Genomic DNA, 27,810 nt, shown 5'->3' with positions numbered 1-27,810 from the left:
TGGCAAAGGCGTATCCAAACACAGCAAGGATAGCCAGCATGCAGATACTCATCCGCAAATTCCTGCCACAGCACTCCCTGCCAGCCCAAGTTTTCATGCAGCTCATAGGCATGATGGCCTCCTGCATATTCAGTGTCCCCATGCCAGACTTCAAATGCGCCCGTTACAGGAATGCCTAGCACGGCAATGGAACCAGGTTCGATGGACAACTAAAAGACCTAGTGTTGGTTGACACTCGCACACACAAATCTCTGCAGTGGTGGAACCCACAAAACCTTTCACAAGGGCGACTGTTCAAGAGCCAGTTCCACAACTAGTACTAACAGCGAACGCATCACTGTCAGGCTGGGGAGCCCATCTCCTTCAGTACACAGTACAAGGGCTCTGGACAAACAAACAAAGAAGGCTGCATATCAACCAACTATAGTTGCTAGCAATCTTCCTAGCCCTAAAAGCCTTTCAAAAATACGTGTACAACAAGACGGTGTTGATCCGGACGGACAACATGACCACAATGTACTATATCCAGAAACAGGGAGGAACCCACTCCCCACAGCTGTCCCATCTGGCGCAGAGCATATGGAAGTGGGCAATTCCAAAGAACATCTTTCTCCTCGCAGAACACCTCCCAGGGAAGGACAATCAGATTGCCGACCTGCTCAGCAGGCACAGCCAACAAATACACGAATGGGAGATTCACCCCCAAGTTCTCCAACCATTCTTCCAGGAATGGGGTCACCCAGAGGTAGACCTCTTCGCCACAAAAGAAAACTCCAAATGCCAGTACTTTGCCGCCAGGTTCCCACATCCGTTGTCACTGGGCAATGCGATATGGATGAACTGGCAGGCAGATTTGCGTACGCTTTTCCCCCAGCACCGTTAATCCTGCTGGTGGCACGCAAACTGCGACAACACTCACTCACCCTAATCCTGGTTGCTCCCACATGGGCGAGACAACCATGGTACACAATGTTCCTAGAACTGTCAGTAGTTCCTCATCAAAAACTATGCCTTGCTCCACATCTTCTAACTCAGAACCATGGAGAAATAAGACACCCAGATCCCAATCAACTGAACCTAGCGATCTGGCTCCTGAGGTCTTAGAGTTCGGTTACCTTAACTTGCCCCCGGAATGCATGAACATCATTAGGGAGGCAAGGAAACCAACCACACGAGCGTGCTATGCAGCAAAATGGAAAAGATTTGTTATTTACTGCAACAATAACCAAGTCAACCCATTAGACGCTTCCATTCAGAACATTATATGCTACCTGCTGCACTTACAAAGATGTAACTTAGCATACTCTTCCATTCGACTACACCTCGCTGCTATAGCCGCATACCTTCAGAACAGGCAACACCTTTCGCTGTTCAGGGTACCAGCAATTAAAGCATTTATGGAGGGCTTAAAAAGAGTGATCCCTCCAAGACACCCTCCTTCCCCAGTCTGGAATCTAAATATAGTGCTTACCAGACTCATGGGACCTCCTTTCGAACCTCTACACTCATGCGAATTGCAATTCCTAACGTGGAAGGTCGCATTCTTAGTTGCCATCACCTCACTCCGAAGAGTGAGCGAATTGCAAGCACTGACAATTCAAGAACCCTTCATGCAGGTACATGCTAACAGGGTGGTTCTTATAACAAACCCTAAATTCATGCCTAAAATCGTATCCAACTTCCATATTAATCAAGCAATAGAACTGCCAGTATTCTTTCAGAATCCACAATCCGTAGCTGAGAGAGCCCTACACACACACTAGATGTAAAAAGAGCTCTACTTTACTATGTGGACAGGACAAAATCATTCAGGAAAACAAAACAACTGTTTGTTGCCTTTGCACCACAACACAAAGGAAATCCTATTTCAAAGTCAGGAATAGCCAGATGGATAGTTAAGTGCATTCAAATATGTTATCTAAAAGCTAAACACACTTTAACCGCCCCCCCTACAGCACACTCTACACGGAAAATGGGGCCATCCATGGCTTTCCTAGGGAATATTCCCCTCGAAGACATCTGTAAGGCAGCCACATGGTCCACCATACACACTTTCACTAAACACAACTGTGTAGACGTGCAAGCAAAACAGCAAGCTTCTGTAGGACAGGCTGTCCTCAAAACTCTTTTCCAAACTGCTGCAGCTGGCACAGGTGGCCACCGCTAGAGGAGATACTGCTATACAGTCTATGCACAGCTATGAATTCAGCAGCCCACATGCCTCGAACGGAATATGCTACTTACCAGTATGCATTTGTTCTTGGCATGTAGGGCTGCTGACATTCCTATCGCCCGCCCTCCTCCCCGGTGCCTGTAGCAGCTGCAGCATTGTCTCTGGCATGGCCATCTCTTACTTTCCTATCTCTACCTCTGCCACAATGGCGAAAAACAATCTGAGCATGGAAAGGATGCCCATGCGCACTGTAGTCCAGGGGAGGAGCCACCTATCTCGTGATACTTCGAAGACTCTTCCAGGACAACAAACTGCAATCATCCGGATCCAACACTAGGCGGCGATCTATGCTATAGATATGAATGTCAGCAGCCCTACATGCCAAGAACAGATGTATACTGGTAAGTAGCATATTCCTTAAACAAGCTGAATGAGCTAACCTTTCTTGTATGCAAAATGCCCTAATTAAGTGTTAAAGATTACAGAAAATGACATTAAAAACATAGCCAAATAGTGCAAAGAAAGTGATCACACCAAAGTGAGACATGGTGCGAATAAATAAATGTGTGTATGCAAAAAACACACAGAATATACAAAGAGCCTGAATATAGCAAGGATCACAACTCTGAGCTCTGCCTAGCAATAGGTATGGAGTAGTGAATGTCATAGTGGAGTAGTGTGGCTCACTGGTTAGAGGCAGCAGGCCTGAGAGCAGATGTCAGCCCGGGACCAGGGTTCAATTCCCCACGCGGCAGGGTCGTGGACCTTGGTCAGCGGACTCGATAATTCTCGCTTCGGTGCTTACTCTAATCAGGGGTTCCACTCGGCAACTCTGGGCATTAGCTTGCCTAATCTCCACAACGGCCCCACCAATTCCGGGGATGCCTGGCTCCACCTTGGGGACTCCCAGCAAGGGACCATCCCACAGGGAAAGCCAGGACGGGTTCCCCAGAGTTATACAGCGCCGGGACGCCCCGTTGCTGGGGCAGCTGTGCGCTTTACAAGTATACTACATTTACATTTACATTTACATTTACATAGTGTTGACGATATTTCGACCTAGAATAATGTGTGCGGTTTCATGAGGGCTAAAACATTGCCGAGCAAATGTGTAAAAAATACATCTCTAATAACCGTAATTGTTGAAACTATTGAGATAATGTTTCTCAAATCATGTTTATAAACTATCACCTTTAATAAAGACATACCTGAATCATGAAGTGGTAGCACACTTATTCGCAGTCAGTAGATTTTCCATTGAAATGGCCCAAAACGTTTTCACTGACGTGGTTTTAATAATAAAACTATATAGTGTACATTGTTTGAAAATCAAGTTTCTGCAAATATGTCATTTGCACATCACCAAATAAAGTTTTCTTATTTGTTTTTCTCCTTTTTAAATCTTTGTTTGCATCACACTTCTGAATCCCCAAAAAGTTCCTTTGTAATTCCTGATATATCTTGAAATATTTGTACTATTCCTTTATAAGCTGTTTAAATGTTGTGCTAGAAAAAAAAAACCTGATCTCTTACAGCCTTTTGTTTGATGATTGTGAGACAGCTCACTTGACAAAAACCTCCAACTGCAATAGGAGAGAAATAAACACCATTTTCCAGATTAGGATAAGCAACAATTGGTAGAAAAACTGATATTTAACCTTTGCCCTTGAACAGACAGCAAATGTGCCAATATAAAAACAGGATTTAAAGATGTATTTATTCATTCACTTTCTGAATGAACTGAACACCTGTTGTTTTCCAGCTTAAGTTCACTTGTCAGAACAGACCAGAAGGTGCTAAAAATAGCTTGACCTGATAAAATCTGACTCGCCATTGCACATTGGCGAGTAGACTTTTCGAGGCCTGCTGTACCCAGTGAGGTAACCATGTGAGACTGGTACCCCCAAAAATGTTTTACAAAATTACAAAGGTCCTAAACCACACGGTGGCCAAACGCCATTGTGCAGACCATGGGCTGTGTGCAGTGGGATAGGCACAGGATTAATCAACCCATCGTTGCACACTGCTGATGTGTAAGAAAGTGCCCTCTTTGTGCATGGTTGCCCCCACTTTTTGCTAAACTGCTGAAGTACTTTGACTGAGTGTGCCCTGAGTTCCTCCCAGACAGGTACCCAGGGCCTATGTTCTTTCCCTAGGCTGCATTGAAAATAAACCTAATTGGCACTCTTTGGCCACAGGTCAGTCACTGGTAAATAGTACCACAGGTACCAAGGGAACTGTGACCAGGTAAGGCCTCGAAGGGCTGCAGCAGTTATTGTGCCACCCTTACAGGCCCTGTACCGTTACACCCATGCACTGCCTTTGCAGGCTGCGTGTTTTGGTGCAGAGCAAAGTGAAGAGTCGACATGGCACACGCCCCTGTGTGCCCTGCCTACAACCCACTGCCCTGGCATAGGTCAGCCACCCCTCAAGCTGGGTGCCCTATGCCAGTGGTGAGGGTACAGGTGCATGCGCCCTGTGCACCTACAGTGTCTAAGCCAATTCTTAGACATTGTAAGTTCAGTAATGCCATTAGGAGTATATGGTGCTGGGAGTTTGTCATTACTAAGTCCACAGCACCGTAATACTTTTACTGAAAACTAGGAAGTTTGGTATCAAACTTCTCTGCACATTAAACCCACACTGATGCCAGTGTGGGAATTAATGAAAATGCACTCCGAGGACATCTTAGTGCTGCTCCCTGAAAATTGACCTAACTCTAGTGTCCTGGCTGAGTGGCTGCTCGCCACCTGCCACCGCCAGGCATGTTTCTGGACCCCTGGGTTGAGAGCCTGCTGCTCTCTGGTCCTGACACAATCCCCATCCTGGGTCGAGGTGCCAAGCCTCCTCCCCCAGGATGGGAACGGTCCAAAGACGGGAAGCTTCAAAGGCTTGCCACCTTTGTTAGCTACCCCAGCCACTTGCTGCTCACAGCAACTGGCCCCCACAGGTTCTGACCTCCACTCTACAATACAGAGTCTTGTGCTAGATACCCTCATATTGGATATTCTTAGCATCTATGGTTTAATGTGCTCAACATTTTCAGAGATGTGCTATCTAATGTTACTTAAAGCTCAGCATGCTTGTAGTGGTAGTTATTATTTACTTATGTTGTGTTTGTAGTTTGAGAGGGTTGGCCTGGTCCACTAGTGAACTCCTCTCTGACTTGCAATATCTTTATAATGTACGGAAGGGAATATTTGAACCCTTGTACAACGCTTGATACAGTAGTTGGTCAGGTTTATAATCACTCCCAATTTTCAAAAAAGTAATTCGGATATCAGCAGATTAAGGGGTTTATCCAGGACCGCCACATATATTGAAATTGGCAGTCAGGATTATAACTCTGGTATCCTGGTTGGGAAGTAAACATTTTAACCATAAGTGGAACAGCCTCACTCACTCAGACTTCAACAGCTTCATGCTTCCTCCCTGGGGCCCTTTCATCTGCCTTCCTGGGACCGCTCCAGCTAGCTCCCTGGGGCACCTCTGTCTACCTCCTTGGGGTACTTTCACCTACCTGTCCTGCTACCTCTCCGGGACACTCCCAGCTACCTCCCCAAACGCTCCCATCTATATCCCCAAACGCTCCCATCTATATCCCCAAACGCTCCCAGCTGCCTCCCCGGGGGCACTCCAAGCTGCCTCCCCGGGGGCGCTCCCAGCTGCCTCCCCGGGGACGCTCCCAGCTGCCTCCCCGGGGACGCTCCCAGCTGCCTCCCCGGGGGCGCTCCCAGCTGCCTCCCCGGGGGCGCTCCCAGCTGCCTCCCCGGGGGCGCTCCCAGCTGCCTCCCTGGGGACGCTCCCAGCTGCCTCCCCGGGGACGCTCCCAGCTGCCTCCCCGGGGGCGCTCCCAGCTGCCTCCCCGGGGGCGCTCCCAGCTGCCTCCCCGGGGGCGCTCCCAGCTGCCTCCCCGGGGACGCTCCCAGCTGCCTCCCCGGGGACGCTCCCAGCTGCCTCCCCGGGGGCGCTCCCAGCTGCCTCCCCGGGGGCGCTCCCAGCTGCCTCCCCGGGGGCGCTCCCAGCTGCCTCCCCGGGGGCGCTCCCAGCTACCTCCCCGGGGACACTCCCAGCTACCTGCCCCAGGGCACTCCCAGCTCTTTCCAAGGTCCTCTGCCAGGGTGCTGTTTGCTCATCTTCTGAGCACGGGTCTTTTACAGACCAGGCTCCTTTAGGATCTTGCCGAAGCTTCTTACTCCAGTTCACCTCTCAGATGCTGCCTCTCTTATTCTAATACCCTCTTCTCTGGTGTTTCTTTTTCCTCTCTGTGCAACTTCAGAAATGAAGGAACTTGTTACAGGGAATGTGACGGTCGTTCCCTCCTCACCAACATCTCATCATCTGCTCTGGGCTCCCTGAGGGCCAGCGGCGTTCCTGGATCGGGGCTGTCCTACTGCGTCTGGGTGCTCTCCACCTCGGACACCATGGAGCCCTGCGATACGGAGATGTCCTGTCCTAGCATCAGCCTGACTGTGCAGCCGAACATCACTTCACCCTGCCTGGTGAGTGTAATGAGGTGGACAGGCTTGCGAGTGTACAGGCCTCCGGGTGAGTGTAAGCATGGCAGATGTAGGACCTCCTCTCTCATGAGTGCAAACAGGGCTGCAGGTTGAGGACTTATCCTGACTGGTTAATGTATACAGGGCCTGGTGAGTATTAGCAGGCAGTGGGACGAGTGTTCTCATTCCTCTGATGATAAAGGAAGGTGGTGGGCATCTATCGGATGAGTATACGAAGGGCAGGGATGGGGTGCTACCTGCCTGGTGAGTACAAGTGTGATCAACGAAGTAGGAACAAATCTTGTGCCTTTTGGGTGTAAGAAAGATGCTGGAGAGCATCGTGGCTGGATCGTGTAAGCTGGGCAGATGCTGATGGTTGGCAAGTTGCATGATGAATGTAAGTGGGGCAATGGTACCTGGCCCCACTACGACTGGGTGTAAGTGACATTAGAGGCGGATCCCACCTACCTGTCTGTGGCACTTCTAGTAAGGCCTGTGATTTGGATTGCCCGTGGGACAAGGACAGCTGTATGCAAGAGGAGGCAGAATCTGTGCAGGGTTCGTCGTAATACAGGGTAAGTGGTTTAAGGCGTATTTCCCAGAACATTGTGGTAGAAGTGATAAGGCGTTCAGAGACCATCTCATCATTGTGCATGTTTGCAGAATGTGGGGCTCAAGTGGCTTTCCGACAAAGGGGAGTGTGCACAGGACCAGAGTTGGGGGTACGGAGGGCTCTTCAGCATGCTAAGAGTGGGGGGCATGGTTAGTCTGAGCAGAGCAATGCATGGGGCATATGCCACCGCCCCCACCTTCAGAATATGGGTGAGCAAGATGGGGTACTACCCCACCCACAGTTTGTGTAAGTTGAGTGCTCCTTTGCACTGTGAATGTGAACAAAACGAGGCATGACTGCTTGGGCAATCAGTTGACTGAGAGTGTGACCATGTGTGGAGATATATTGGGACTACCCCATAATGCTGAGTGGTAATTGGAAGAAGGGCTCACTGTGCTTGGTAGTATGAAAGATTGTTGCACAGAACCCCTTTTTGGGTGGCCAATCCAAGGTTTTCATTTTTTGGGGAACTCTCCTGCTGGTAATTGTGTACTGTAACACTTGGACACTGGTATCCTGTGCCCAGTGTACGATCCCTAAAACATGTAGAAATTGACTCAAGACCTGATTGGCAACTTTCCTGTTAGTCTGTAGTAAATGGTGCTGAAGCACACCCGTGGCAGTAAAGCAAACAGGAACTACTGAAAAAATGACTAGGGTTCCCCCAGGAACTTGTACCCTATTGCTTTGGGCAAGGATCTTCAAACTGGGTGACGGGCCCCCCTACGGGGGCCTCTAGTGACAACGGGAAAGGGGGGTGGGGTGTCACCAGATTTTGGCCAAAAGGAACATTAGGCTGATAAGTGCTTTGTTATAAGCGGGGGGAAAAATGAGTTGTAGTAAGCCGCTGTGTAATGGGCCATCACGAACATCTTTTGTAACTTATAGCTTAGCGGGGAATTGGTGTAAAAAGGGAAGTGACTTCAAATATTCTTCAAACTCCCCACCTCTATTTCTAGTAATCACAATGTGGTATTTCTACACGTTGGTAAGGCCTGCCTCACCAGAATAGTATGTTTGGCAATCATATATTTGATTGCATTTTTTAGATGGTTACCGAACTTCATTGCAATGTTTAAATAAGTCTAGACATATTGAAACATTCTCAATTTAATGTAAAAAATGTTGAAAAATTCTGAGGGGAGCCCCAAATTTTTTCCCCCTCTTGGGAGGCACAGCATAAAAAAGTTTGCGTGTGTTTGTAAGTAAAGTGTTTTGCATGGAGTTCCCTTCGCACTGTGGTAAACACGAAAAGACAAAGCATACTTGGATACAGTTCTGCTCATACGTTGTGTTGAGAATTTGGTGTTCAGTATTTGTTTGCCCTGGTACTGCTGCCGTTGACCCTACGTGTGAGCATGCAGTGCTTGTGGTTCTGCAAGTCTGCCCTTTGCACATTTTAAGCTCTTCCCTTGTCTTGTAGAACCACTACGCCTATGTCTTTGATGGCCTCCCCCAGTTCCTGAACAGTGGCCTCCTCCAGTCTGATCGCAGTTTGATCGCAGCCTTCTGTGGCCAGGGCCAGACGGGACCCATCACCGTGGAGATCATGTCAGGTACGGTCTGCTGTGCTGCTCACCAGTGAATGGGAACCAGCGAGGATAGAGATTCATGAAGTGTGGGCTGTTCTGCCTGTGAGGGTGTAGATTCTCTGGATGTGAGCGGTTTAAGAATTCCCAGGAGTAGGCTGCACTCCCTGTGAGGGTGAAGATTCCCAGGGTGTGGGCTGTTCTTCTGTGAGGGTGAAGATTCCCAGGGTGTGGGCTGTTCTTCTGTGAGGGTGAAGATTCCCAGAGTGTGGGCTGTTCTTCTGTGAGGGTTAAGATTCCCAGGGTGTGGGTTGTTCTTCTGTGAGGGTTAAGATTCCCAGGGTGTGGGTTGTTCTTCCGTGAGGGTGAAGATTCCCAGGGTGTGGGTTGTTCTTCTGTGAGGGTTAAGATTCCCAGGGTGTGGGTTGTTCTTCTGTGAGGGTTAAGATTCCCAGGGTGTGCGCTGTTCTTCTCTTGAGGGTGAAGATTCCCAGGGTGTGGGCTGTTCTTCTGTGAGGGTGAAGATTCCCAGGGTGTGGGTTGTTCTTCTGTGAGGGTTAAGATTCCCAGGGTGTGCGCTGTTCTTCTGTGAGGGTTAAGATTCCCAGGGTGTGGGCTGTTCTTCTGCGAGGGTTAAGATTCCCAGGGTGTGGGCTGTTCTTCTCTTGAGGGTGAAGATTCCCAGGGTGTGGGCTGTTCTTCTCTTGAGGGTGAAGATTCCCAGGGTGTGGGCTGTTCTTCTGTGAGGGTGAAGATTCCCAGGGTGTGGGCTGTTCTTCTGCGAGGGTTAAGATTCCCAGGGTGTGGGCTGTTCTTCTGCGAGGGTTAAGATTCCCAGGGTGTGGGCTGTTCTTCTCTTGAGGGTGAAGATTCCCAGGGTGTGGGCTGTTCTTCTGTGAGGGTTAAGATTCCCAGGGTGTGGGTTGTTCTTCTGTGAGGGTGAAGATTCCCAGGGTGTGGGCTGTTCTTCTGCGAGGGTTAAGATTCCCAGGGTGTGGGCTGTTCTTCTCTTGAGGGTGAAGATTCCCAGGGTGTGGGCTGTTCTTCTGCGAGGGTTAAGATTCCCAGGGTGTGGGCTGTTCTTCTGTGAGGGTGAAGATTCCCAGGGTGCTGGCTGTTCTTCTGCAAAGGTTAAGATTCCCAGGGTGTGGGCTGTTCTTCTCTTGAGGGTGAAGATTCCCAGGGTGTGGGCTGTTCTTCTGTGAGGGTGAAGATTCCCAGGGTGTGGGCTGTTCTTCTGCGAGGGTTAAGATTCCCAGGGTGTGGGCTGTTCTTCTCTTGAGGGTGAAGATTCCCAGGGTGTGGGCTGTTCTTCTGCGAGGGTTAAGATTCCCAGGGTGTGGGCTGTTCTTCTGTGAGGGTGAAGATTCCCAGGGTGCTGGCTGTTCTTCTGCAAAGGTTAAGATTCCCAGGGTGTGGGCTGTTCTTCTCTTGAGGGTGAAGATTCCCAGGGTGTGGGTTGTTCTTCTGTGAGGGTGAAGATTCCCAGGGTGTGGGCTGTTCTTCTCTTGAGGGTGAAGATTCCCAGGGTGTGGGCTGTTCTTCTCTTGAGGGTGAAGATTCCCAGGGTGTGGGCTGTTCTTCTGTGAGGGTGATGATTCCCAGGGTGTGGGCTGTTCTTCTCTTGAGGGTGAAGATTCCCAGGGTGTGGGCTGTTCTTCTGCGAGGGTTAAGATTCCCAGGGTGTGGGCTGTTCTTCTCTTGAGGGTGAAGATTCCCAGGGTGTGGGTTGTTCTTCTGTGAGGGTTAAGATTCCCAGGGTGTGGGTTGTTTTGCCTGTGAGGGTGAAGATCCTCAGGGTGTTGGCCTTTCGCCTGTGAGGGTTAAGATTTTCCTGGTCATGAGCTTTTCTGCCAGTGAGGGTGGAGACAACAATGAAGTGGACTGCTGTGCTCAGTGGGGTGGAGATTCTAGATTACTGAAAAGAAAACACATTAAATAATCAAAACGAGATCAAAATGACAAACACTGGGTAAAACAATCCGGATATGTTTTTTTTTTTTTTTTAAATACAATGTTAAAAACTCAGGCACAATTTGGATTTAAAAGTCAATGGTAGTCTTTGTTCACTACCCAGACAGCGGCCATTCATACTCCAGATATCAAAGCCAGTTGCCAGCACACCAATCTGCCTGTGCCCTCTTAGAGGCTGGTAAGACATGATCAAGTTAATCCTCTTGCACACCAGTGCTCCTCCTTGCTTTCAGTCTTCAAATAGTGTATAACTGATGAGCGAGGAGGTGGAGAGAGTCCTCTGCCCTCTGTTTTTGCCAATCTGATGGCAGTTTTTCCAAGTGTTGAATGTTGTATCATTTGTACATGTAGACCCAATGCTTTGCACACACCTGTCATCTAGTGTTGATGTTGCAAGTTTTTTTTCTGTGTAGTATACGTGTTGACTTAAGTCGTGGTTCCCTCCATGAAACACACAGTACACCTGGACAAACTCTCCAAAGCAGATTGTTTTCCACCGCCTGACTCTGGTGTGCTTTTGAAGCTCCTGGTCTGTCGAGCTGCAATCAGCAATTGTACGACTGCAGATGCCTGAAATGCCTTCTACAACCTCATAAGAACCACCACCACTGCTGACAACTATTTGAATTCAACCAATCTCAGAGGGTTTCTCTCAGCGCCAGGTCGTATGAGAATGAGTCCTGAGGGTGGGCAGGTTATAGAGAAGTTGCGCTTCAGTTCTGTCCTAAGAGTACGTTTTGTGGTCGGACCATCACCAACTTTGCAACTTATGTTTGCCCAGAGACCTGACGAAGCGAGCCGCTGAAGCGCTCTGCTAGACCTGCGAGATCTTCAAAATCAAAAAGACTATCAGATATTGAGGCTGTTGGTGGATGCACCACAGGCTGGAGCGTGATTACCCTGCACGGCTAGTGCCAGTCTTGGAAGCTCAGGACATAAAAGGTGCTGTTTGGAAGCAGAGAGCTTGTGCAGTATCCCAGTGGGCCAACTGGATGGGAGTCATGAAATTCTCTCTTTTAAGGCCTCCGATGATAAGGAATAGTCCTTATGGATCCCAGTTAGGTATGCACACAGGACACAGATGATGTCTAAAGCACAGACACCTCGTGTGCCTTACAAGGATCGACCCTCCATTGTTCGACCTCAACAAGATTCTTGAATTCAGAGCAAGCACCGCAATCGAGGGAGGTATCACAACTCCAGTGATTGGTAACACAACTCCAGTGATTGGTAACACAACTCCAGTGATTGGTAACACAACTCCAGTGATTGGTAACACAACTCCAGTGATTGGTAACACAACTCCAGTGATTGGTAACACAACTCCAGTGATTGGTATCACAACTCCAGTGATTGGTATCACAACTCCAGTGATTGGTATCACAACTCCAGTGATTGGTAACACAACTCCAGTGATTGGTAACACAACTCCAGTGATTGGTAACACAACTCCAGTGATTGGTAACACAACTCCAGTGATTGGTAACACAACTCCAGTGATTGGTAACACAACTCCAGTGATTGGTAACACAACTCCAGTGATTGGTAACACAACTCCAGTGATTGGTAACACAACTCCAGTGATTGGTAACACAACTCCAGTGATTGGTATCACAACTCCAGTGATTGGTAACACAACTCCAGTGATTGGTAACACAACTCCAGTGATTGGTAACACAACTCCAGTGATTGGTATCACAACTCCAGTGATTGGTATCACAACTCCAGTGATTGGTATCACAACTCCAGTGATTGGTATCACAACTCCAGTGATTGGTATCACAACTCCAGTGATTGGTAACACAACTCCAGTGATTGGTAACACAACTCCAGTGATTGGTAACACAACTCCAGTGATTGGTATCACAACTGAATTGCAGCAGTGGGAGCAGCAACACAGTGGCGCCTAGCCGGAGTGTGACCATACCTTTGGGAGGAGATGGAACAAGTAGTCGAGCACCTCCCCTAGGCCTATTGTAAACATGGCAGAAAAAGGGCTAGATGATCTCAAATGCCGACCTTGGGCACAGCTTCCAGGGAGATGAACACATCCTCGGGTCCAACAGCATTTAATGAACGTTTCTGTCGGATGATGAATGCTGCTTGGGCCACAAGTGGACACCATGAGGTAATAATAATTGAAAAAGCCACAGGCCAAAGGGACACTCCATAGTAAAGCCTCCTTTCACATCCATATTCATTCAGCACTCCATTGCTACCTCAGGATTGTGGTAAGTAGACAACACTCACAGTGCAGAGTTCTACTCTTTGGGTCACAACAGCTCAAGGGTTTTTATCAAGTGTCCAGCGGTGGTTCCAGCGCACCTGTGCGCAGCGCCCTCGTTGTCTTTCTGTGTCTGGAGATTTGAAGATGAGGAGGAGGAGCTGTGCCTATCGCGCTCACAGACCGTCGGCAGTGAGCAGTACCTGTCACTCACAGAGCATTTGTTTCTGTTACACCGGGAGGTTTCACAGTCATTGCCTCAATGTGTCATCTCTCCCTGAAGCAGAGATAAGGCATAGCTGCAGCATCGGTCACAGGTCTCTGACCAGTGGTGATGCGGGCCTCGTGCGGTGCCACCGTGCCCGCGCACTCCACATGCACCCGGGGCAGAGCCGCCGGCGTTGCTCGGATCCCTCTGGAGAGAGCCGGTGTGGTAGAGTCCAGAGTGAAGCTGAGACATCCAGTCACAGCAATGGGAACCGTGCAGTTTAGACCAGAGGGTTTAGAATAAGGTTAGGTGCTGATTCCAAAGGAGTGAATGCTCATCTGGCGCGAGGCACCCCGACCTAACACTCGAGTATGTTATGCCGCAATTTGGAATTTGTGTGTCCACTGTGGTATGAGTCGAGGCTCCCAACCTCTGCAGCCTTGGGTTCAGGCATGAGTTGCTACCTTGCATACTTAAGAAATGTCAGGGCTAGCTTGCTTCTCCATTAGACGTTTAGCAGGGGGGGGGCAAAGCAGACTTATTTGTGTAGCATCCTAGTAATCCGAGTATTTCCACAGGGTTTTAAGAGCCATCCCTTTAGGGACGCCCCACCCCCATCCCGGGGCAGGAATGTTGTCCTAGCTGCTTACGGAATCCCCAGTCCAGCCCTTAACATTCCTGTCAAATGCAGCATCTTTCATGAAAAGATATATTTCTAGTAGAGATCAAAGGTTGTCTTCCTAATACATCTTAATCAGACCATTGACTTGTTTTTGCCTTCTGCCTCTGGCGGGAAGACCACGAGATGTAACAAAGGTTCTCATGGATTGAATTGACTTTACCAAATCCGTTCTCAAGAAACTGCAGCGGTTTGTTGCTTTCTCAAACTTTCACTTGGGAAAACCAGTTCCAAATAGTAAAATGTACCCGCGCATGTTAAAATCAAACTAAACCTACTCTGTGCACAGGGCCTACTGCACTTTTTTTTATATGTCCTCCTCTCCACCATGGTTGTGATCTGCTGAACAAGGAAGAAAGGCAGTAAGTGGCACTGACGTGCTGCCTCAGTCAAAGACTGGTGAGGGTAAAGAGATGAGTGGGACTACGATAACCCAACAGCTGCGACATACACCATACCAATCTTGACACCTTGTTGCTCGGTTGGCAGATACTAACCATAAGGCAGTTACCGCCATTGCTTATATCCACCAGTGTGCCAAAAAAGAGGCGAAGTGGCTTAGCAGGGAGAGTGTACCTTGGCTACATAATCATCGGGCCTGGGGGGAAAAAACACAAAAAAAAAAAAAAACCAGTACGACTAGTGGGACCAGTCCAGTAAATGCCAGAAAGCTCTTTTATCTGGCTTCCCAGCCCTGGCGAGATCTAGTTTCGATATTTGGAGGATTGATGTACACCAGTCATGTAAAGAAGGAGGGGAAGCCTCCTTCCATCGCTTACAAATTTCTCTGCACGCCACCAGGATGGAATAGAACAAGAGGTTCTTGGCTGGGCTTCGATTCTGATCCACTACACCGAAGATTACGAGGCGAAGGTCCATAACCACTGTAAAGCCCAGGGAAGATGTAAATTTATTGCTGATTGCCCTCACTTGACGTCTTTTGGGATTCAATCAAAGAACATGTGCGCGTCAGAGGCCGCGACTAGTCCACACCGAGCACAGGCCACCGGGGCACCTGTGGAGAATTTGGACAACCTCTGAGGAGAGTAGTAGGCCCTATGTAGGGTGAAAAGGGGGTTCCTACGGAGCCAGGCTGATTTAACTAGATCCCACAGAACATTACAAGACGTTAGCCACAGATTGTTCAAGTTCAGGCTAGGCATCAAGGAACCCCACATTAGCTCGGGGAGATGAAATTCCCCATCAATCTCTTCCAGGATTAAGTTGTACCATAAAGAAACTTCTTTCGATACAGATGGTTTATCCAGCAGGAGAGATTCCAATTGACTGCCTCCCCCTAGAGGCATGTTGTTAGGATGGGGGATTTTAGCGGAAAGGGCTTGAGGCCAACTTGATATTTGCAGATGTTCGAGGCATGTGGGCTGCTGAATTCATATCTATTGCATAGATCGCCGCCTAGTGTTGGGTCCGGATGATTGCACGTTGTTGTCCTGGAAGAGTCTTCGAAGTATCACGAGATAGGTGGCTCCTCCCCTGGACTACAGTGCGCATGGGCATCGACTCCATCCCCAGATTGTTTTTTTCCGCCATTGGGTTCGGATGCATATTTGATCACTCAAGTTCGGAATCAATAGAAACTTTCTTTTTGGCCCAAAGGCCTGTCCTATCGTCGGTATTGTCTTCCGATCGGTGCCCAGTTCTGTTCCAGCTCAGTTCCTGAGTCGGACATCCAGAGGAGTCGCGTGGGTCTTCAGTGCTCATGGCCCGGTCGACGCTACAGGCCTTCTTCGACGAACCATCCTGGAACGGAGCCCGTTCAAAAGGTGCCTTGTGTGCAACTCGAAGTATCCTCACATCGACGTCCACCCGGTGTGCAACAAGTGCCTGTCGCCGGATCAAGGTGAAGCCAACTGTATGGCTTGTTTCCGCTCCAAGAAGACAATTCGACTTCAGCGCGCCAGGAGGCCCAGCAGACGGCACCTGACCCGGTGAACATTTTCGATACCGAGGGAGAAGAGGCAGACGAGCAGGAAGATCAAGAGCCGATTTCCAATCCAGCGGCAGAGATCGACTCCAACTACGACGCAGACGTAGAAATGCTCGATGCTGAAGAAATCGTCGACTAGGTAGGAGACGACGATTAGGCCTATGGGGCCACGGAAGATAGCTCAAGCGAGGAGCTATGCCCTGTTAAAACAATATGTACGGCTCAGGTCGAGGGATCGCCACATGGCCTTACCCAAGATCTTGCACCAAGTTCCACAGTCTCGCCTCCGGGCCCGGCTACGGACACTTCTAAAGAGCCACAACTGGTGAAATCGAAACCGAAAGAGAAAGCTTCGGTGTCTACACAACCGAAAGTGCAAGAGGCGCCGTCGAAACAGAAAGTGCGTGTCGCTTTGGTCGGCTCCAAGTCTTCAGACCTGTCGGTGCAGACAAAGCCAAAAAAGGTTATCGACCCGGTGAAGTCGCTCAAGGGTGTCGAGCCGAAGACTGGACACCAAAAGCACTTGTCAAGGTCGTCGACCCGAAGACTTCAGCGCAGAGGGCCGTCGACACGGACAAAGGACTCTGAGCTACAAAAGTTGTCGATCCTGCGCATCGGCCGGACAAGGCCAAAAGTACTACAACCCTCGAGTCCGCACCTGATGGTGGCTCGAAGGCACCTGTCGAGTCGACGCAGCCGTCCACCTCCTTCACGAAGCAGGTGTCTGAATCATTGACACGCATTAAGGACAAAGCTTCCGCTGCCGATCCGAAGGATACTTCCACGCCGAAGCCTGCCACAAAACCGCACAAGTCGACAGCGCCGAAAGTGGTGCCGAAGACGGTCGTCGAGGCGTCCATGAACGTGTCCACGGGGCCGAAGCCTACACCTGCGGTTGTGGGCACAAAGCATCGACAACCCCTGCTGGAAGAGCAGTCGGAAAAATTCATCGACGCCGACACCGGTAAACTTTCTATTTACAAACGAAAGTTCACCCCAGCACAGCCTATGGAGTCCTACACAATTCCTTTAAAGAAAAAGAAGGATTCCACGGATTCACTCGTTCTGGTAGAACTAATAGCTCCACGTGGCCAGGACACTGCTCCAATCTCGCCCACTTACTCAGAGGTGGAGGCTGGGGAAGGTGACTATGATGAGTACAACTACCCTGCCGACACTGATCCTGAGGATCAACATGACACATGGGAAGATGCTGCGGACCCAGGGGATCCACAAACTGCCCCAGACACTCAAGTGTATAATGTAAAAACATCTCCTACTGAGGACTCAGTGGCATTTAATGCGCTTATTGAAAGGGCAGCCAAAAATCATGACGTCCAGCTTCATGCTGACCCTATTGAGGTGGATTTTTTGTTTGACACCTTTTCCACCTCTGAGAAGACCGTGAAGTCTCTGCCAATGCTAAAGGGTGTCTTTAAAACATGCTGCAGACATTTTTAAAGAACCCACACGTGCCAGGGTTATAAACCCCAGAATTGAGAAGAAGTACAAGCCGGCGCCTGGGGACCCTACCTACATCAAGGGCCATTTGCCGTTGGACTCAAGTTGTTTCCAATGCCCGGAAGAGGGCAAATTCACAGACTACTGGTGATGCTCCTCCCCCTGACAAGGAATCTAAAGTGCTAGAAGCATCAGGGAAGAGGGTGGCGGCTCAAGCGGCCAATATCTGGCGCATTTCAAACACTCGGGCACTCTTGGCCAGATATGACCGGGCACATTACGTACACTTGAGACCCTGTTACCACACTTGCCAGATGAATATAAAGAGGCAGCAGAGATGCTCATACAGGAAGGGAAACTCGTCTCAAATGCTTCTATTAAGTGTGCACTGGACGCAGCAGACACCGCGGCCAGGGCCATTAATACCAGCGTGATGTTACGGCGACAGGCCTGGCTCAGGATCTCTGGGTTCAAGCCAGAGATACAAACCACCATCCTAAATCAGCCTGTAAACCCTGATCACTTATTTGGACCTGAGGTGGACACCACCCTGGAAAAAATCAAAAAGGACACCGAGACTGCAAAGTCTATGGGGGCTCTCCAGTCCCAGCAGTTCAGGGGTGGTTCTTTTCATCGCTCAAGCAATAGAGGTGTTTCCAGAGGCCAGCTGTCCCACAGTACAATAAGAGTGGCGCACAAACCTCGTACAACAAACAAAGTAGAGGTGGCTATCGCGGAAACAGCGCTAAAGGCAGAGGTCATGGAAACAACAGCTCCAGATCCTCCGCCGCCAGCAAACAGTGACGCCTTGTCACTGCCCCCCGACCATACAACACCGGTCGGGGGGAGACTCCAACAGTTCCTGCCAGTCTGGAAATCCATCACCACAGACAGGTGGGTCAGAAAGCTTATCCAGTACGGTTATTGTCTGGAGTTAACATCCACTCCACCCAACATGCCCCCAAAACACCGTCCTATGTCCACAGAGCATTTGCACTTATTGCAGCAAGAGGTACTCGTCCTGCTGCAAAAAGGGGCAATCGAGCTCGTACCAGTGGAACAAAGAGGCACGGGAGTGTGCTCCTTGTACTTCTTAATCCCAAAGAAAGACGGGTCCCTCAGACCCATACTGGACCTCAGACCCCTAAACCAATACATTCTATCGTAACACTTTCATATGCTCACACTGCAGCAGGTTCTTCCGTTGCTCAATCAGGGGGATTTCCTCGCAACATTAGATCTAAAGGATGCATATTTTCACATTCCACTACATCCGTCACACAGAAAATACCTCAGATTCACCATTCAGAATCCGCATTACCAATTCAAAGTCCTCTGTTTCGGAGTGACTACAGCGCCCAGGGTGTTCACAAAGTGCCTGGCGACAGTGGCTGCGCACCTCAGGAGACAAAACGTTCACGTCTACCCTTATTTGGACGACTGACTTGTCCAAGCAAAGTCGGCCCAGCAGTGCGCTGCCAACATGTCCCACACCATTCACCTTCTTCACGATCTGGGATTCTCACTGAATTACCCAAAGTCACACCATCAGCCCGCCCATGTGCGGCAGTATCTAGGCGCGACAATAAACACTCTGGCAGCCACAGCACAGCCAAATTCAGTGAGGATCAACAGCATTCAATTGCTGATACAGAAATTCAGACCGCAACACTCGCTTCCAGCACGAGTGTTCATGCAGTTGATAGGCATGATGGCCTCCTGCATCTTCATAGTCCCGCACGCGAGACTACATATGCGTCCGCTTCAGGAGTGCTTAGCACGTCAGTGGAATCAGGCTCACGGACAGTTGAGAGACCTAGTGTTGGTGACCGGTCGTGCATACAACTCTCTGCATTGGTGGAATCCACACAACCTTTGCAAGGGCCGACCGTTCCAGGAGCCTGTGCCACAGATCATCCTAACGACAGACGCATCTCTCCAGGGTTGGGGAGCTCATGTGCTCCACTACACAGTGCAGGGACTATGGACAACGCAGCAAAAGAAGATGCACATCAACCACCTAGAGCTGATGGCAATCTTCATGGCAATGAAGGCATTCAAGGTACATCTGTGCAACAAGGTCGTGTTGATCCGGACGGACAACATGACGGCCATGTACTACATTCAGAAGCAGGGAGGTACACACTCTCCACAGTTGTCTCATCTGCCTCAGAGCTTGTGGAAGTGGGCCATTCAGAGAAACATCTTCCTCATGGCGGAACGCCTCCCGGGCAAGGACAATCAGATGGCGGATCTGCTCAGCAGGTACAGCCACCAAATGCACGAGTGGGAGCTACATCCATCAGTACTCCGCCCGTACTTCCAGCAGTGGGGTCATCCAGAGATAGACCTGTTCGCCACAAGGGAAAACGCCAAAAGCCAAAGCTTTGCCGCCAGGTTCCCGCACCCACAGTCGCAAGGCAATGCGATCTGGATGAACTGGTCAGGCAAATTTGCGTACGCTTTTCCCCCAGCACCTCTAATACCGCTGGTGGCACGAAAGCTAAAGCAACACTCGATGACGCTCATCCTGGTTGCTCCAACGTGGGCACGCCAACCATGGTACACCACGTTTCTAGAACTTTCCGTGGTACCGCATCAAAGGCTGCACCTCACACCCTGACTTTTGACGCAGAGCCGCGGCGACATTCAGCACCCAGATCCGCAACAGCTCAACCTGGCGATCTGGCTCCTGAGGTCTTAGAATTTGGCTACCTCAACTTGCCTCCAGACTGCATGGATATCATACGGGAGGCAAGAAAGCCCACCACCAGAGCATGCTATGCGGCAAAATGGAAGCGGTTTGTCATTTATTGCGTAGACCACAACATAGACCTGCTTGACGCGTCTACGCACAACATCATTTGTTATCTGTTACATCTTTACAAATGCAATCTAGCATATGCTTCCATTCAAATACATTTATCCGCCATAGCGGCTTATCTCCAAAACAGGCAGCATCTCTCCCTTTTCAGAGTGCCTGCCATTAAAGCCTTTCTGGAGGGACTCAAACGAGTCATTCCTCCCAGGACCCCACCAGCTCCTGAATGGAATTTTAATGTGGTCCTCACCCGACTGATGGGTCCACCTTTTGAGCCTCTACATTCATGCGAGATTCAGTTCTTAACATGGAAAGTGGCTTTCCTAATAGCGATTACGTCACTGCGACGTGTTGGTGAACTCCAGGCACTAACTATCCAGGAGCCATTCATACAAATTCACTCCAACCGGGTGGTGCTGCGTACTAACCCTAAATTTCTTCCAAAGGTGGTTTCACAGTTCCATATCAATCAGACTATTGAACTGCCTGTGTTCTTCCAAGATCCTGAGTCCGTGGCAGAAAGAATGCTCCACACTCTTGACGTCAAAAGAGCTTTGATGTATTACATTGATAGAACCAAAGATTTTAGGAAGACGAAACAACTCTTTGTTGCCTTTTCCGCGCAACACAAAGGCAACCCCATTTCCAAAGCAGGTAGAGCCAGGTGGATCGTTAAGTGTATTCAAATTTGCTATCAAAAAGCAAAGCGCACTTTAACAATCCCCCCAAGGGCGCACTCCACCCGCAAGTTGGGGGCCTCCATGGCTTTCCTTGGAAATATCCCTTTAGAAGACATTTGTAGAGCAGCCACATGGTCTACACCACACACATTTACAAAACACTACTGTGTAGATGTGCACTCCAAACAGCAGGCAGCTGTAGGGCAGGCTGTTCTAAAAACACTTTTTAAACTGCTGCAGCTGGCACAGGCGGCCGCCGCTAATGGAGGGACTGCTATATATTCTATGCAATAGATATGAATTCAGCAGCCCACATGCCTCGAACGGAATATGCTACTTACCAGTATGCATCTGTTCTTGGCATGTAGGGCTGCTGACATTCATATCGCCCGCCCTCCTCCCCGGCGCCTGTCGCAGCTGCAGCATTATCACTAGCATGGCCATCTCTTACTTTACTATCTCCATCTCTGCCACAATGGCGAAAAACAATCTGAGCATGGAGTCGATGCCCATGCGCATTGTAGTCCAGGGGAGGAGCCACCTATCTCAGGATACTTCGAAGACTCTTCCAGGACAACAAAGTGCAATCATCCAGACCCAACACTAGGCGGCGATCTATGCACAGATATGAATGTCAGAAGCCCTACATGCAAAGAACAGATGCATACTGGTAAGTAGCATATTCCTTGCTATCTATTACATCTACAGCATAGCAATTTAGCGTACACATCCCTATCCTTACATTTTGCTGCAATTGCTGCATATCTACAGAACATACAACATCGACTGTCTCTTTTTCGACGGCCTGCTATTAAAGCATTTATGGAAGGACTTAAAAGAACATTCCCCCTAGACTTTCACCTGCTCCAGTGTGGAATCTGAACATTGCCCTTACCAGACATTCATATCGCCCGCCCTCCTCCCCGGCGCCTGTAGCGGCTACAGCACTTGCACTTACTCTTAGCATGGTCATCACTCACGGTGTTACACTCCATCTTTGCCACAATGGCTAAAAACAATCTGGGGATGGAGCCGATGCCCATGCGCACTGTAGTCCAGGGGAGGAGCCACCTATCTCGTGATACTTCGAAGACTCTTCCAGGACAACAAAGTGCAATCATCCGGACCCAACACTAGGTGGCGATCTATGCACAAGATATGAATGTCAGCAGCCCTACATGCCAAGAACAGCTGCATACTGGTAAGTAGCATATTCGATTTAAGTCTTGAGAGGTTAGGGCCCACTTTGCTCACTAAATATTCCCATGGAATCAGAGTCCCTTCCACAAACAAATCACCCCATGTTGATATTTCGGCATCTTTAAGTGGAATTGCTAGTATATCACTCACCCAACCTGGAGCAGCGTAGTGATCCCATAAGGGAGATCTGTTAGAATAGTACCCCAGTTTTATAGAAGACCGGAGATTAGACCAAGTTCTTGCTATGCCCTGCAGCATCTTCAATTTAACCTTTTAAAAAAATTTGGGATTGCCAAACTTAAAAAGAAAACCTGACTGCCCAACTCCTTCAACATTCAATAAGGCCGAGAACATCGTCCCTATACCCTGATCTGTTGGCATTTTTAGCAACAATCGTGCATGTGACAATTGAAATGCCCACGCATATATCTGAAGGTCCGGACCTGCCAGACCACCTTTCTCCCTACGACTCCTTATTTTCTTCCAATCAATCCTTACGTTTTTATTGTTCCAAATAAATGAAGAGATGTCCCCCTGTAGCTTCGCCATCATAGATGTGTCAAAATAAAGTGGAATGGTATCAAATATAAAGGGTAGAATGGACATTTTCACCAGATTTGCACGACCCAGAACAGTCAGAGGAAGATATCCCCAGGACCCCATTAACTTCCCCCACTATTTAGCAACTATAGCAAAATTGGTGGAAGCAATCAGATTAATATCTTTAACAATTCTTAATCCAAGAGATCTCAGATTTGTGCTTAGTTGCTCATTAAATCCGGTTTCATCGCTATTCCACACCATTATTTCAGTTTTTGAGGCGTTTACCTCATACCCTGAGATTTTCCCAATTCCAGAGCTAAGTTAATAGCTGCAGGGAACGCGGTACTAATCTCTGACGTCCTAATCATGACGTCGTCTGCATACAGGGACTCCCTCTTTTCCCACTTTCTACATATTTATTTATTTTTATTTATTTTTAATATTTCTAAAGCGCTGCTTATACCCGTAGGTGTCTTGGCGCTGTATGCCAATTATTTGTAAATGACTCTGAGCATGAATGACTATTGGGTAAACAACCAGGTTTTCAAAAGCTTACGGAATTGAAGGAGGGTGGGACTTCGCTTGATGTTAAGAGGCAGAGTATTCCATAGCTTGGGGGCGGCCACCAGAAAGCGGCGATCGCCCCAGGTAACAGTTTTAGTACGGGGGGTAACTAATTGGTTGAGGGTGGCTGACCTTAGGGCTCTGGAAGGTTTGTGCAATTGTAATTGGTCTCTTAGAAACTGGGGGCCTTGGTTGTTGAGTGCCTTGAACACAATACATAAAGATTTGAATTGGATTCTTTTCTGCACAGTGAGCCAGTGAAAGTCTTTAATGCTGTTGGAAATGGATTCGAATTTGGTTTTGCCTGCAAGCAAGCGTGCTGCGGCGTTTTGAATGGTCTGCAGTTTGGTAATGACTCTGGATTGAGCATTTAAAAAGAGACCATTACAGTAGTCCAGGGAGGACAAAACAAGAGAGGTGACCAGTGTCTTGATAGCTGATTCAGGTAGAAAAGAGTGTATTTTCCTGATCATCTTAAGCTTTAGATGTGCCGAAGACACCGTTTTATTGGCATGGTCCATAAAATTTAGGGCATCATCAAAGATGATGCCAAGGTTCCTGACTTTGGTAGCAGGAATAGGAGGCATACCAAAGGTCTCGGGCCACCAGCTTGAAGGCCATGCTGGCAGGAGGGTTCCAAAAATGAGTACCTCTGTTTTTTCAGAATTCAACTTTAAACAGTTGGTTGACATCCAGTCTCCTATATCTAGGAGTCCTTTCTTGAATTGTTCGGCCACTTGATCTCCGTCCCCTTTGATTGCCAACACTAGTTGGGTATCATCGGCGTAGGAGGTTAGGCTCATCCCATCACATATAAAAGGCTTGATGGTGCTGTCCCTCGAATTTTTTTAGCAAACGGCTCTATATAGAGATCAAAAAGCAGCGGGGATAGAGGGCTGCCCTGCCGTGTTCCCCTTGTAATATCAAATGGTTCGGACAGACCTCCATTAACCAGGACAGATGCGGATGGCCTATGGTATAGGAGTTCCACCGCTCTGCGAAAAGCCTCACCCACCCCGAATTTAGCCAAGGCCCCCGACAGGTACAACCAATTGACCCTGTCGAAGGCCTTGGTAGCATCCAGCGTAAGGATAGCCAGTGACATTGAGGACATGGTCGCCATATCTATTGCTAATATAAAATCGTACGTTAATTCGGAGAGCTGGCGACCCTTCACAAAGCCCTTCTGATTGGGATGTAAAATTGCAGGAGCAACCTGGCCCAACCTCTTAGCCAGGAGCGACGCAAAGATTTTGTAATCCGCGTTAAGGATTGATATGGGGCGGTATGAACCACAATCGGTAGCGACCTTACCTGGTTTCAGAATGAGTGTAATAGACGCGTTGTTCCAGGAAGTTGGGGGAAGTGCTCCTTCATGCAATATTTGATTGAATAGTACAGCAAGGAAGGGAGCTATTTCACCCACAAGGTGCTTGTAGATCTCGGCTGGCAAGCCGTCAGGACCCGCAGCCTTATTCCCCTTGCTACCTTGTATCGCCATCACCACCTCTTCTTCTGTAATCGCGTTATCTAGAGAGGCGCTTTGTTCTAGGGATAGCGATGGTAATGAAATACCGTTCAGCCACTCACCTATGCTATCAGGGGAGATGTTCTTGTCCTCCTGGTATATATTCTGAAAGAATTCTTTAAAGGGCAATCTGATTTCTACATCCAAAGATGCGGTCCCTGCACTACTTGTAATAAAATCAATGTTATTGCGTGCCTGATCGGTTCTAGACTTCCAGGCCAACAGTTTGCCTGCCCCTTCTCCAAATTCGAAATGGGCTAATTTACTCGCTTCCCATTTCTGGAGGATGCGCTGGTTTAAAACAGAAGCCAGTTGCCCCTTAAGTTCCAGCAGTTTCAGGAACACCAGGAGCCTCCGGACCAAACTGAAGCACGCCACTCTGGAAGCACATAGACACGGAGGAAAGACCGCAGTACCGCGGCGTTCGCCATCCAGGATCAAGAAAAAGAAAGCTTCAAAAGCTTTAAAATAATCTCACGATCAGACGGAGCATCGAGATTTTCAGCAGAACTCTTATGCCTGATTCTAGTTTCTCGTAGCACTCACAGGCATGACGCACCGATAGGGCTCAGAGCAGAGTACCACGGCAGCCAGCCTGCTGCCGCCATGTTCCTCCCTTGGGGCCGGTTGTTGGGCCTACTACACTTTGTGCATACGAGAGGCTTCTATGTGGTCCACCCATAATCTGAGGTGTGGGGTCTGTCCTGGTGCATTTAGGGTTTCTGGGAGGGAAACGAGTTGTGTCAAAACAGACACTTCTGCTTTGAAGAAAAGCGCCTTGCAGCACGCGCGCTGAACACTAGATGGCAGGAGTGTGCAGGGCATGTGGTCTACAGCACTACAAGCTACAGGATGGAACAAAGTAAGTGACCTAACTTTCATTTCTGTCCTGGCAAGTCCTAAAGCTGCCAGATTTACAAAGAGTGTGCAGGGCTCAGATGACACTAGGACACGGCCTCAGACATTCACTGCATCCAGGACTCAAGCACAGCCCAGTTTCACAACCAACTCTAGCTGGTCCTTTCTGTTAGCCATTGTTTTATGTAGTAGGAAAAAACATATAAAAATTATACAACTTTTTCACATTTGTTTGACATACCTGGACTGAATCATGAGGTTACTATAGAGGAGGATGCCAGCTGATTCTGTGGCCAACACTGCTGATGTGTCCCTACGACCACCTTTGTTCACCCGTCTTCATTCATATCACCTTAGACTTTAAGACAAGACCCAGGACCCTTCCCACCTGACCAGCCAATCTGGTGACCCTCTTGTAACCTATGAAATTGCCCATCTTTGAACACCAATACAAAATTATGACACAAAAAAAAATAAGGCATAAGAAAAGAATACGAAAAAAATAGGAAAAGGGTGAATGAAAACCCAATTTGCTCAACACCCCTAGTTTTGGGATAACCGGGTATTCCCACCACAACCTCCTGTCCATCCAAGGATAATGCAGAGGCCACATGGATGTGCCATCTAGTACCCCAATCGGTCAGAAGGTCCCCTCACACCCAGTCAAGCTAACCACAATGGTCATTGAGAACGCGTGATACTTTTTCCAAATTGACACCAAAACCAGAAATTATGGACAATTCTGAGTGTTACAAGGGCTGTCATGGACCACTCGGATATCCTCTGCGTGAGATGTGCGTTGTGCCCCCTCCCCCGCCGTTTGTAACCTGTGATTTCTTGGCTGTGCCGAATCCCCACCACAAGCGGAGTGCAATGATGGCTCTGGGGCGATAAGGGACAGGACTGAATTTCCGTTCTTCCAGTTTCCAATGAGGGGGATATAGAGCCGTTCCCTGAGTCTACATTTGTTGCGTTGAAGTACAACCATCTGACTTTGGGGCGGAAGCTGCCTCCGATATTCGCTCACGTCACTACTCAAAACAAGTCACCCCACTCTACCCTATCGAAAGCTTTCTCCGCATCTCACGAGACGCTATCATCTCTTCCCTGTCACTCTGACTTGCATCACACGAGGCAGCGATTGCAGCTGAGCTGCGCTGGAGGGACAGAGCCTGCTTGGTCTGTGTGGATTAGCGTCCATAGGGCTTGTTTGAAGCAGTGAAGATTTTAATGTCTGCGTTAGTCAGGGAGGTTGGTCTGCAACTTCCGCATTGTAACAAATCCTTATCTGGCTTTAGAATAAGAAAGCTTTTGCTGTATTAAATTCTGGGAGGAGTTTTGTTTCATGCGAGGCACCTGCAAAAACCTTAAGTAGACATGGGACACGTGTTCCTTTGTTGGCTTGTAGAACTGGAAAGGGAATCCGTCTAATCCTGGGGCTTTGTCCACAGGAATAGTGTCAATTGGCTGTTCATTTCTTCCAGCATCATTTCAGCTTCTATGCACTGGAGTAGCAGCTAGTCCTTTGACTCAAGAGCACTTGTTCACCTTTAGCCCTGGGAGTTCACTTCCAGTCTTGGTTACAAGTGGCAACAGGCCAAGTCCTAGCCTCCCTCTCCCGGGCAGACTCGGACAGTAGCTGCTCTCACAGTTTAGATACAAAGGAATGAGGAAGAGACCTCTGCCCTCTTCTGACTGGCAGTAGACTTGCTCTCTCTGTTTGGTAGTTCAGTGTCCATTGTTTCTTCAGTTTACAGGTCAATCAATCATTTGTAAAGCGCACTACATACCCGTGAGGGTCTCAAGGCGCTGGGGGAAGGGGGTGCTACTGATCGAACAGCCAGGTCTTTAGTATCCTCCAGTAGGTCAGCAGGTCTTGGGTCTGTCGTAGGCTCAGTGGGAGGGTGTTACATGTCTTGGCGGTGAGGTGGGAGAAGGATCTCCTGCCGGTGGTTGTTCTTCGGATGAGCGGGACGGTGGCGAGTGAGAGGTTGGCAGAGCGGAGCGTAGCTGGCGGTTGGGGATGTAGAAGGAGAGCCATCTGTTGAGGTAGGCAGGGCCAGTCTTGTGGAGTGCCTTATGTGCGTGGGTGAGGACCTTGAAGGATACCCTCTTGTCGATTAGATGAGTTCTCTCCCCTGCATTCTTGTGTGAATCCCAGATAAACTGGTTTTGCGCCTCTGACCTCCCAGAGGAAGGGAAGCCACTGGGCTCGGGCAGACAATATCAGAGGCAGCTCCACAGTGTCACTGTTGGAGTATGAGCAAAGAGCCTTGGAAGGTGTGTGCTGGGCCTGGGGTTTTCCATC

At 49.0% G+C, this 27,810-nt stretch overlaps 1 protein-coding gene across 3 annotated transcripts in view; it reads left to right on the top strand.

Moving 5' to 3' along the window:
* The window catches only part of MEGF8 (multiple EGF like domains 8), a 298,122-nt gene that overhangs the window by 146,226 nt on the left and 124,086 nt on the right, over positions 1-27,810 (top strand). For all 3 annotated transcript variants that reach the window (XM_078651316.1, XM_078651317.1, XM_078651315.1), the window contains exons 24-25: positions 6,453-6,675; positions 8,709-8,841. In XM_078651316.1, coding sequence (XP_078507442.1) covers positions 6,453-6,675; positions 8,709-8,841 — 356 coding nt within the window. The remainder of the gene's footprint in view (positions 1-6,452; positions 6,676-8,708; positions 8,842-27,810) is intronic.

This window comes from Lissotriton helveticus, chromosome 7 (genome assembly GCF_964261635.1).
Source record: "Lissotriton helveticus chromosome 7, aLisHel1.1, whole genome shotgun sequence".
NCBI classification, from domain to species: domain Eukaryota; kingdom Metazoa; phylum Chordata; class Amphibia; order Caudata; family Salamandridae; genus Lissotriton; species Lissotriton helveticus.
This window is presented reverse-complemented; position numbering and strand designations above follow the sequence as displayed.